Source organism: Archocentrus centrarchus, chromosome 24, assembly GCF_007364275.1.
Source record: "Archocentrus centrarchus isolate MPI-CPG fArcCen1 chromosome 24, fArcCen1, whole genome shotgun sequence".
Lineage (NCBI taxonomy): Eukaryota > Metazoa > Chordata > Actinopteri > Cichliformes > Cichlidae > Archocentrus > Archocentrus centrarchus.
In genome coordinates this window covers 27,044,146-27,056,967 of record NC_044369.1, presented here as the reverse complement: position 1 = coordinate 27,056,967, position 12,822 = coordinate 27,044,146, and the positions used below count along the sequence as shown (strand labels likewise).

The following is a 12,822-nucleotide window of genomic DNA, read 5'->3' as shown; positions in this document are numbered from 1 at the left end:
CATCGATCAGGAGAGCACTGCTGTGGCTACCTAAGCAGCTATGGTGAGCATAAATAGAAGTGGCTGTGTGATGACATTACTGATGGTGCACGGTAAGGGTTGCAATGGGGCCTTTAGACTTTCCTGAGAAATGAAAGTGAAGAAAAGCCTGCGGAAAAAAGGACTAACCCGGACAAGCTCAGATCAAGTAGGAGCTTTCAGACGGGGTTTATCCTCAGGTTTTTGCTCAGAGATTTACTTTGCCTCTATCCCAGAAACAGCTAACACTGCTCTAACTTCAATAATCATAACAGCTCATAACTAGGCTTTTTTATGCAGTACATCTGAGGTGTTGAGAGGCAAGTTTCTAGCACCAAAGCAGGAAGTGAACTAGCTTACATGTGTCCACTAGCAGTGTGGATGTAGGTTAGCAGGTCTACTAGTCCTTCAAGGCCAAAGGACACCAGACTACAACTGATTAGCTCTGTTACTGGTGCACAACTATCCTACAAAGTCAATGATCTGAAATTAATTGTGCCACATTTTCATTCATTTCCATGCTAATCTGAACACAATATTGATTGGGGCGGGGGGGGGGTAAGAGCAGCTCGAGCTTTTAGAACACATCAATAATGTGCCCAGCAGCACCCACAACCCTGCCGCAGGACTGCTTCTATTGTCCTGCTCTAAATGCACAATTGGGACAGAAAGCTAAGAGCTCACGCCAAAAGCACATGAATTAAATGGTAGGAAGAGTCAAAATAGAGGAGCTCCAGCTGATGAAAGAGAGGGCATCCTGCACGTGGCACGCCTTTGTTTGGTGCCAGAACTCATAACTGTGCTCATCTACTCTTAACCATTGTTTCCATAATTTCTGTTTCTTTTATGTAAATGATGACATAAAAGAGTAATCATTTAACAATAACTGTTTTCCATATAAAGACTTGGGCATGAAGCCAGGTATATATGGTGACTTATTTTATTATTTTCTTCAGCTTATTAGCAGACAGACTCCTCGTCCCTATCTTGAAAATTTACTCGCTGCTAACCGGCTACCCCAAGCCATTACCATGAACTGTTCTATCCACAGGCTGGCTCAGTGGCCCAGTCACTGTTGTGGCAGTAGTCTGTATCACTCCCCAACTCCAAATCCACTGCAGGTGGAGACAATTAGTCCTTGATATGCTTTGGAGAATTGTGAGCTGGAGGTCTACTCTAAGGAGAACCTGCAGCAGATGGAGAGCTGGATCATGTACCTCTGTGCACTAAACTCACCAGGGCTGCAGAACAGACCAACAACTACCAAGTGCTGTTAAAGCTTCAATTCATTTGAGAGACTGACTGGAGGCAGCTAATTGTACTTATTTATTAGCCACAAACTAAACATTTCCAGAGGAGAAACTTATAATTTATAAATTACAATGTTTTCCATAGAATTACACTGTGTTTATGTCAGTAGTGGACTTGTGTGAGTGAAAGGATGTGCACACATGTTTTCTTCAATTAATTCATAAATTATACCTTCTATACTTTGTGATAACAACAGAGCAATAATAGCAGGTGCTATTAATGGGTGAAATGCTATTATATGAAGCAACTATAAACTGACAAGAAATAAGGCAAAACTATCTACATAGCTGTAAAATGTAAAAAAAAAAAGAAGAAGAAAAAAAAAAGGAAACTGTCATATTTAGATTCAGCACACTTATAAAGAAACACACATTTTAGACAGCCTCTGAAAAACTGCTGGCCAGCGCAATATATCTAGGCAGTCTGCACAAGTGTTGTCTGTGTGTGGGTAACACTGAATTAATTAAGACAGCATGTACAGATCTGGGCATCTGCACACTGTCAATCTACCGCTCAGCATGCTGTAGCTTATCTAGGTAGGTGAAAAAAAGTGTCTGAATGCATCAGGATGTGTCTGGATGAGCCAAACTGCACTTGTTAAGCCAGGTGTAAATCTAAGTCAAAACAGCAGGTCCAGCTGCCTCTGATTCACTACAGTTACAGACACGGGTAATAAACCTCCTTCCCTCAGTAAATAGAGACACGAAAGGGGACTTCAGCAGCCTGTAATACATACGGATCACAATGTGGAACAGCTGAAAACATTAACCGTTTACAAACCACTTAACATTGTCTGACTGTATGGTAGACCCACACAGCCTACAGACACAATCTCTATTGAAATGTAAACACAGCCCTGAGTGGATACAAACCACACTGCCATGCTGCTTTCTTGCTGATTGTTGAGCACGGCCACAGAGGGAAAGCAAGGTCAGCTGTCTCTGATGTGAGTGTGAAGAGACTAGCAGAAAATAATGCTAGAAAGAAGAAGAAGAAGAAAGAAAAAAAAAAAAAGGCAGGCATGGCATGGCATCATTCATGTTAACAGTGTGATGACACCTAGGCCTGGGGGAGCGCTGCTTGAAGATTCTTGACATTTTTGCTGCAACTGAACGCAAATGAGAGAGGGAGAGAGAGCTTGTGTTTTAGGAGTCGTTCTACTTTGGGAATTTTGGCTCGAATTGTACCGAGTGTATCCTGGTGCGCACCATTTCCTCTGCAGACGTACACACATTCCACAACTAAAAAACACACACTTGCTGCTGTTGTGACTTCAATACTAAAGAAAAGCTGGCTCAGGAGGTCCTACTCAGAATTTACTGCATTCAGCTCTGGTCTGGTTCTTTAGATATTCACTATTTAGTGAAGGAGTCCATTCAAATGTAGCTCTATTGTATTTTTGTTCTGAAAATTAAAATCAGACTTGCATTATCACATATCTATAATGTTTTGTATAATGACCAAAAACAGTACTTTTAAAAATCTAAATATTAACTCAGACAGCTGGTTATATTGGTTGTACTGGAATGCAAATGCAAATCCCCACAGCAAAGTGTGGAAGTGGGTCAGGCTTTACAGAGCCAATAGCCATTAAATGTCAAGATCAGCTCCAGTCCACACAGTGGATCAAATTTAGGCCAATCCTAATGGCATTAACTAACATTTATACCTTAAAACTGAATCCAATGAGGATCTCAAGGCCCTGAACATTACTGCAGTTATCAAGAGCTTTCTTTACTGTTTAAGTTTCTATCTTGTATTCAAATCTTTCCATATCAAGAGACAAGAAAAACACTTCCTGGTGGACGAACTGAATGACTGCTTTGTTGCTGGCTATGACTGGCCTGATCATTTAAAGTATTTAGTCCCAGCAAGACTGCTGAGTAACTAGCAGTCCTGTAAGCTAGTCTGCTGTTGTTAAACCTCCATATACCCCCATGAAGTGTTCTGAACGTATCAGGGGTGTGCACACATGAAGAGACAGAGACACAGAGTCATGTCAGTGAGATTCAGCAAACGGAATAAAAGCAACAAGAGAGGTTCTGAGTTAAAGTTCTCTCAACACTGAGCTAAGCAACTGAAGTGACTGCACTACCTTCACCAACATGTTACTGGGTCATCTGTTTATTGGACACATATTATAGCAAATGCTTGAAAATGTCAGTAACCAAGACAGATGAACTTCAGCTCCACTGTTATGGACTGCAGTTGGCACCAGTGATCCTTCTGCTCTGAAAATCTGCTGCAGGGCCATTATTTAATGTTCCAAAGTACAGACAGTAGTCTGTGCACATACAGGTGCACCCCATGCCACTGCCACAAATATAATCTAGTTCTGTAGGATACACTTCATTTAACCTTTGACTGAGGGAACTTAAGGCACCTGTAATATGATGCACTGCATTAATCCATTTGTTTTCTTCTTAATTAGGAAGTTGTCCATTTCAGTATATCTCTAATGATCCCATGCCTTTCCAATTGTACAGGAAGGAGAAAAGGTGTCTTGGACTGGAATGGAACCGGCAACCTTTTGCTTGACATGCAAATGTGTTAACTAGTAAATTTTTTTTTTTTTTAAAAAAAGCTCAACTGAATTATTCAATGAAATTAAATTAATTTGGTTTATCCTACTCAAATAATTTTTTATAGCTGCAGGGCTTTAAAACAAAGTTAGAGGAAGTCAAGTCATCCTTTAACCCTCTGAGGTCTGAGTCAGCGTAGGTGGGAACCCCATATTAATGCTATAATCCAAAGCTACATTTTGGAGAAAGGCAAAACAGACTTTTTGGAAAAAAAAAAATCTGAATACTTTTAAATGTGTGATGGAATGATTATTTTCTTTGTTCCGAATTGGGAGAACAATTTAATAAAAACAAAAAAAATGATTCATGCTGATTGCCTACGGTTTGAATTGATGACTCAAACCTCACAGAGTTGCATGCTTCATATAAGGGCTTCATTGTCAGTTAACATGGATTTCAATTTCAGCTAGTGATCAGATCAGTTGCAGAGGGAAGGTGCAACGTCAGCTCATTGACCGCTGTAGCTGTGTGCGGGAAATTCCTGTAGTAAAAGTGTTATATTTGCACCATACCCCCAGTACTGCACTGAAATTCAAGTCCTGGCTTGTATGCAACTTAGAGAGTCTCCATTTTCAACTAAGAGAGGGAAAAAAAAAAAACTATCCAACTGATAGTTTCCATCTAAATACACATATATGACAAGTATACCAATTTCTATCAAATTCCTATAAGCCAAGCACAGCAAATTCCCACCGTACGCCCCACCTGTGTGCAGATCCATGATCAGCAGACCAGCTTTATGGTGTTTACTCTCCTCCCACGTAAAGGGTTTGCACAGAGGAGACCTTATATAAGTAGATGACAGACAGGAGGATGTTACAGGGGAGAGAGAAAAAGGGGGACAGGAAGGAAGGAGTGAGTGGGGGTGGGGGGTGGGGGTAACACAAGGCCACGCAGGCGAACAGACTGCCAGGCAGGCTGTCTAAATCAGTGCGCTCTCTGTGCTTCTCTCACACACACACACACACACACACACACACACACACACACACACACACACACACACACACAGTAAGGAGGAAACTCCTAACTGCATTCCTTCCCATTGATCTGAGAGGTGGCTGATATAAAAGGCAACGTGCTGTCAGGAGAAAAGACAATAGCTGCCTGTATTCACTTTCCATTTAACAGCACTGTGATGATAACTGCTCAACAGGTTGTTTTACCAACACCCTGACACACAAGAAACAACTGGAAGGTATGTTTGGTCAACTTGACAAACTTGTCCTCAGCAGCATCCATCCCCATTATTTAAGCTAATATTTAAACCGGTCCTGCTTCACAAAGTACTTAACCAGTAGTTCTATAAGCAAACAGCAGCTATGAATGTCAAACAGGTCGTAGCAGTCTGAGATGAATGTGGCTGCTTAACACTGATGCAACAGTGCCACATGCTAAGGAAAAAAAGGGCTATTTAAACAAGCTTTGGGACAGGCCGCCCGTCACAAACTCCCAAAACTCAATTAAAGCTACCGCTAAACCTAAAAGACAATCGCCATGGTTACCCCAAGTCTTCTCAACACTTTCGTGCACACATGATGAGCCTCCTCTTCCACAGTAAGTCCAGTGTTGTTAAAGGTTTGCAGCTAAATGTTGGCAATCCACTTCACATCATTCCTGCTGGAGGAAACTAACCTGTTCTAAACAGGCACAGTTTAAGATAATGACATTCTTTATATAACCACAGTATTGATGGTGGGCTTTTTTTGTTTGTTTTTTTATCTTTTATCTATTTTTGGAAAAACAAGACAAACCAGGTTGAGTCAGATGTAAGGCTTTGCCCTGTAAATGGTGGATGGGAAGGGTAAATTGAATATAAGCATAAGAGAGTGGCTGTGCTGTGTGTTTTCAGCTATATTTACATAGAGAGTTAGCACTCAAATAGAAATTAGAAGCAACAGAAGAGTCCTCCCCCCCCAAGACACTGTGAAGCAGGAGGATGTACCACAGCTTTTTGGGAGGCCTTAAAAAAACAAAAGACTCTTCAAGTGGTATGAAAACTGACTAGATCCAGTGAAAAGGTCACTTTGTTAGCAACAGTGAAGTGAAATGAAGCATAATGATAACTGCTGTGAGCAAGAAGGGTGTGAGACAGACAAGCCAAGGTGGTTTCTTTATTTACACACCAACGTTTAGCCCAGAAAAGTGGTTAAAACCGGCAGCACTTATTTAATGGATATCCATATCAAAACAACATCAGCCATTTTTAGGTATGCTCTTTTAGTTCTCAAAGTGCAAACAAGCACTGATACACCACTAAGACCTACATAACAGTCTTTCAAGTCCAATTCCCCAGTTTTACAATAAACTGTAACATCCAGGCATCCATGGAAAAAAAAAAAAAAAAAAAAAAAGAAGAAGAAGAAGAAGAAACAGCCTTTATTGTCCCACAGAGGGGAAAAGGAGGACTTATGACCCTAAGGCTTTAATGGAGTTAGAATTTAGCAGTAAGTTAGCTAGCTAATGATATACCATGTTATGACTGAAGTAACGATGTGCTGATTGATACTGAAATATCGATACTTCCGATACCAGACCTTTATGCTTTAAAATCGATTCTCAAATCCAAGTATCAACACTTTCTATACTTCAGTCATTTGAGATAATGTATCTTAACAAGAACACGTTAGAAAGTAACTAAATTACTGAGAGGCTTCCGCCTGGCAAGTGTGTAATGTGTAAGGACGTAATGCCCAAGCGCAGCATGCTGCTGCTACTCACAACATAGACACAAAGGCAGATGGTCACGTGTGGAAGTATTTTAGCTCCACAAATAGCTAAGACGCGATCTGTTTGTGGGAAAACAGTGAGAAGCTGTGGAAACACAACAAACCTCATTAAACACCTCAGAATACACCACAATACTGAATACAATGACACAGACCGAGGAGGAGAGCCAAATGTCAGGTGCTGCTGCTGCGAGGGCAAGACAGACGTCTCTGGTGGAGTCCTTTGGGAGGTACTAACCAGGTACAGAGAAGGGAAATGTGGAGCTTTAAGGGGCGATAAGCACGTCCCCTGTTTGACTTGGACAGATTAATTAAGATAGTCTAAGTAACAGGACCTGGCACACCTAAACGTATTGTGAGGGTGTGCTGGGAACGCCTGGCAGAAGCCCCAGTCCGGGAGATCTTCAACTCCCACCTCCGGCAGAACTTCGACAGCATTCCGAGGGAGGCTGAGGACATTGAGTCCGAATGGACCATGTTCCGCACCTCCATTGTTGAGGCTGCTGCTCAGAGCTGTGGCTGCAAGGTGGTTGGTGCCTGTCGTGGTGGTAACCCCCGAACCAGATGGTGGTCACCGGAGGTGAAGGGAGCCATCAAGCTGAAGAAAGAGTCCTATCGGGCTTGGTTAGCCTGTGGGACTCCGGAGGCAGCTGACAGGTATCGACAGGCCAAGCGGAATGCAGCTCGGGTAGTGGCCAAAGCAAAAACTCGGGTGTGGGAGGAGTTTGGTGAGGCTATGGAAAAAGACTTTCGGACGGCATCGAAGCGATTCTGGCAAACCGTCAGGCGACTCAGGAGGGGAAAGCAGTGCTTCACTCACACTGTTTATAGTGCGGGGGGGGTGCTGCTGACTTCAACTGAGGCTATAGTCGGACGGTGGAAGGAATACTTCGAGGACCTTCTGAATCCCACTGACACGCCTTCTGTAGTGGAAGCAGAGTCTGGGGATGAGGGGGATGACTTGACCATCACTGGGGGTGAGGTCACTGAGGTAGTTAAACAACTCCTTGGTGGCAGAGCCCCTGGGGTGGACGAGATTCGCCCTGAGTTCCTGAAGGCTCTGGATGTTGTAGGGCTGTCTTGGTTGACACGCCTCTGCAACATCGCGTGGAGATCTGGGGCAGTGCCATTGGATTGGCAGACCGGGGTGGTGGTCCCCATCTTTAAGAAGGGAGACCGGAGGGTGTGCTCCAACTTTCGGGGGATCACACTCCTCAGCCTCCCCGGTAAGGTCTATGCCAGGGTGCTGGAAAGGAGGGTGCGTCCGTTAGTCGAACCTCGGATTCAGGAGGAACAATGCGGTTTTCGTCCTGGTCGTGGAACGCTGGACCAGCTCTTTATCCTCTCAAGGATATTCGAGTGTGCGTGGGAGTTTGCCCAACCAGTCTACATGTGCTTTGCGGACTTGGAGAAGGCATTCGACCGTGTTCCTCGGGGTGTTCTTTGGGAGGTTCTGCGGGAGTATGGGGTGTCTGGCCCATTGTTGCGGGCCATTCAGTCCTTGTACAACCACAGTGAGAGCTTGGTCCGTATAGCCGGTAATAAGTCGGATTTGTTTCCTGTGGGTGTTGGACTCCGTCAGGGCTGCCCTTTGTCACCGATTCTGTTCATAATTTTTATGGACAGAATTTCTAGGCGTAGCCAGGTGGCGGAAGGCTTCTTCCTTGGTGGCCTCAGAGTCTCATCTCTGCTTTTTGCAGATGATGCGGTTCTGTTGGCTTCATCAGGGGGGGGCCTCCAGCTCGCAGTGGAACGGTTCGCAGCCGAGTGTGAAGCGGCTGGCATGAGAATCAGCACCTCTAAGTCTGAGGCCATGGTCCTCAGCCGGAAAAGGGTGGAGTGCCATCTCCGGCTCAGGAACGAGTTCTTGCCTCAAGTGGAGGAGTTTAAGTATCTCGGGGTCTTGTTCACGAGTGATGGGCGAAGGGAACGGGAGATCGACAGGCGGATCGGGGCTGCTTCTGCAGTGATGCGGACGCTGCACCGGTCCGTCGTGGTGAAGAGGGAGCTTAGCGTAAAAGCGAAGCTCTCGATTTACCGGTCGATCTACGTTCCTACCCTCACCTATGGTCACGAGCTTTGGGTAGTGACCGAAAGAATAAGATCGCGAATACAAGCGGCAGAAATGAGTTTCCTTCGAAGGGTGGCTGGCCTCTCCCTTAGAGATAAGGTGAGGAGTGCGGCCATCCGGGAGGGGCTCAGAGTAGAGCCGCTGCTCCTCCACATCGAAAGGAGCCAGTTGAGGTGGCTCGGGCATCTGATTAGGATGCCTCCTGGCCGCCTCCTGGGTGAGGTGTTCCGGGCATGTCCCACCGGGAAGAGGCCCCGTGGTAGACCCAGGACACGCTGGAGAGATTATGTATCTCGGCTGGCCTGGGAACGCCTTGGGGTCCCTCCGGATCAGCTGGAGGAGGTGGCTGGGGAGAGGGAAGCTTGGGCTTCTCTGCTTAGGCTTCTGCCCCCGCGACCCGGCCCCGGATAAGCGGAAGAAAATGGATGGATGGATGGATGGTCTAAGTAACAAAATAAACACATGCTTCAACACACAGCTGCATCATTTCAGTTTGGAGTAATATTTTGTCATGCCTACATGAAATAATCTCACAGGAGGTTAAAAAAAAAAAAAAAAAGCTGAAATTTATTAAAGTAAGCTTTCCTAAAGTGTAAGATAATTGAAAGTGGTTTACAGAGGTGTCATTAAATAACACAGAGCAATTATGATTAAAAACTCCTACGGTGAAATATAAAAAAATATACTAGAAAAGATGAATAACAAAAACATTTTATCAAATCAAATAGATCTCATTATTTATTATCAGTCTACTTTGTGTTCATTGTTAAAATTATCATTTTAAAATATAGGTATATCGACAAATGTGCGATTATTAAAATACGCATGTTGCAACCCCGGTTGTCATTACCCAGTTATTGATTGTACACGTTTTAACAGTGACCTTTGACCTTGACCCCCGTAACCCCATATACAATGTCAATGTTGCTTTGCTCATAAGCCATCTACTCATGAAGTTCGGTAAGTGTAGGCCGAACACTTCTCGAGTTATTGAGTCGACACTTTCGACTCAATAATCACAATACATCCCATCTTTCAACAGGCATTTAAAAAAAGATATTGCACTGCTGAGGTACTAAATACCGGCAATATCTGGAGGAACTGTGAAGCTGGACAAGTTTACATATAATAATGTGCTACACTGCTAGCTAAAAAGCTATTAGGATAATACAAACACAGCACAGGTCAGACATCAGGCTGAACTTCTTCAATAAGTACATGTTGAGTCTCTGATGGGAAGAGAAAAAAAAAAAAGATGGCACCTTTTTTCTCTGCCCACTGGAAGGAGACACAAGAAAGACAAAACTTCACCCAAGAGGACGTCTGAGAGCACGTCATTTTATATACACTGCTACATGGTTTGGATTATTCGCTGTGAAAAAGTTCTCTTTGGGAGCTACACTGAAATCTCAAAGTGATCCTTTCCTAATTCAATAACATATTTAGTACCCAGCACACTGAGTTTTTTTCAAACTCCTCCTTCTCTTCCTTCAAACTCAAAGATGTGCTACACACGAATAGTGCTAAGACAGGCCAAGAATGACCACTGAACAGATGTGGGGTGTGTGTATCTATCTAAAACCAGGACAGTCAAAGCACTGAGAGTGCAGTAAAAAGACGAGTGTCAACCAGTGCAGGAGACCTTAAACAAGTGGACAACAGCGAGAGCGCACTCAATCACAATTAACACTTTGCATATGGCTGAGAATGATCCAGTGTGCCCTAACCCCTAATTTGTGCACATAAGGCCAGATATCAGCTAACAGGTAAGAGTATTTATGCCTAGTTCTTTATTCTTTTTTCAACTCCTTCATAGATTTCCAACCTGTTTTAAATACCTAAGAATAACAACAGGCAACGAATAGAATCATATTTAGATACAGGCTTAGAGAAATGATCCTTCTCAATTACACTACGACCAGGGTGTGAAGTCAGCACTGCCGACAGGCTGGTAAATACTGGCTGAGGCCAGCAGAGGTTGAGTTTAATATTAAATCAAACAGTTTGGCCCATGTCCAGTCTTGTTAAGGCTCCGGTGATGTGTTCATATCTGGGGACCTTTCTTCTTGTCATCTCAGCGCCCCCTGTTCTTGCCATCAAAAAAGGCTAAACATTCAAGCCTGGAGAGCTGCTGCTGCACCAAACACCAGCATTTCCATCCTCATGCTAAAACCCAGGTGGTGGGTTTAGTCACCTTGAGGCCGACTGTTTGTAGCCTAAACTAAGTTGAAGGAAAGCAAACAGTGTGTGAGTGTGTGTGTGTGTGTGTGTGTGTGTGTGTGTGTGTGGGGGGGGGGGGGGGGGGGGGGGGGGGGGGGGCTCACTCACATAGCTGGGACATGTTCAAACACAGCTAAAGATATACTCATGAATGAGCCACTCGATGAAAGGCATACCACATCCAGGGACAAAGATTCTCGGCTACCTGTTGCGGTGGGCTCTCACACGAAGCTGTTTTTATTTTAAGCATCTCCCTGACTTCAAATTCCCAAAACGCACACTGTGCAACCCAACACGAAGGCTGAAAGAGGCTGCGCTTAAAACCTGTTTTACAGCATAGCTAACACATCCTATTGCACGCAGCTACACTAACCACAATCTGCAGAGCTGCAGTCTCATGATACAGCAGAGGAGGTTTGCACCATACACACACAGATCAGAGGGTTTTGCTCAGAAATGTCGGCAGCAAAGCAGTAAGACCCTCACAACAGCAGCACACTCTCTGCGTCAGAAACATGATATGCGCAACATCAAAGACTGAAGTTACAAGAGAAGGCAACTGCAGAGTTCTTGAAGTGCAGAAAAATCGACTCTTATCAGACTGAAATCCAGATTCCTTCATATGATGTAAAGGTCCACGTTAAAAACAGACCCTTGCTGTATAATCATGCAGGCTAAAGCGGAGAAAAGTAAAGGATGTGTGGAAACTCACAGTATTCCATCATTGAAAATTTCTAAATCCCGACGCACAATGTCCACAACAAAAATTTACCTATTCCTCACATCATCCTTAAAGCAAATGTCAGAAAAGTAAGTTAAAACCTTTTAGAGCCAGAAGTCGCCAACTTCAAGTCAGAAGTTTCCCGTCTGTGAACCGCTGTCCTCACTTTGGACAAGTGGTATTACTAAGTGGGAATAAAACGGGAATTCCGATCTGTTACAGCAATTTCAGGGCAGTGAGTGGTTTCGCAGAGGCCGTATCGACACCAGCTCTGAGGGAGCTCCTGGTAACGTTAGCTAGAAGCGCAGCCAACTCCGTCGGTGGGATGGAGGTGGCGTTATCCAGTTAGGCAGCCAGCTAGCTGGCTAGGCTAGCTGGCTAACTTTAACTCCCTGCTGGCAAAAGCTGACAGCGTGATTTAAGACCCCTGGCTTGAAGCTCAGTCTGGGTTACGTTAACAGGGTGGGTCGAAAAATAAAAAGCCCTTAACACATAAACACAACACACAGACACGCACACACAAGCGCCACATCATGGAAACTCACCCATTCCTATCCTTCTCGGCGCTTCGCTATCAAAAGCTGGGATACTGTCGTCCAGCAGCCTCGCTGCTAGCTAACTACTAGCCAGGTAGATGAGCACAACCAACGCAAAGTGTTTTTTTTCGTCGATTCACTGATGAAAAAGAAGTCAAGTGAGGAGTATATCCATTCGTCTTTGCCCCAGCGGCGGCGGCAGCCTCCCTGGTTCTCTCTCTGTCTCTCGGTAGTGCTTCTAGATTATAGTGCAGGAAGTTAACCAGGAGTCTCCCCCTTTCTTGGACTTGCCTCCAACGTTCGCTGCTGGCTGTCTGATGCCACTAAAATACTAAATAGGAGGAAACTTCGCGATGTTTCCGCTGGGACAGTCCCGCGAGAGGAATGGTTAATGGAATGCTGACCCCGTACCCATGGCCCCCTCCCGTTAACGTCCCATTCAGCAAGTACAGTAACTACAGTAGTTACAGTAGTGCGTGTAAGCCTGACAGACTTCGCCCACTCCAGCTCCTTCCACTCTGCAATTTGTGGTGTTTTTATTACTCACTACCAATCATTAGGCTTTCAGGAACGTGATGGGAAACAACTCCACCCCTTATATAAAAAAGACGTTAAACAGTTTTACCGTTCACAA

At 44.4% G+C, this 12,822-nt stretch overlaps 1 protein-coding gene across 3 annotated transcripts in view; it reads right to left on the bottom strand.

Moving 5' to 3' along the window:
- The window catches only part of cd2ap (CD2-associated protein), a 68,699-nt gene extending 56,111 nt beyond the window's left edge, over positions 1-12,588 (bottom strand). The window contains exon 1 of one of the 3 annotated variants that reach the window (XM_030721664.1): positions 12,198-12,588. In XM_030721664.1, coding sequence (XP_030577524.1) covers positions 12,198-12,201 — 4 coding nt within the window. In that variant the 5' untranslated portion in view covers positions 12,202-12,588. The remainder of the gene's footprint in view (positions 1-12,197) is intronic. The other 2 variants (XM_030721665.1, XM_030721666.1) reach the window with 2 other exon arrangements.
- Between the last annotated feature and the right edge of the window lie 234 nt (positions 12,589-12,822).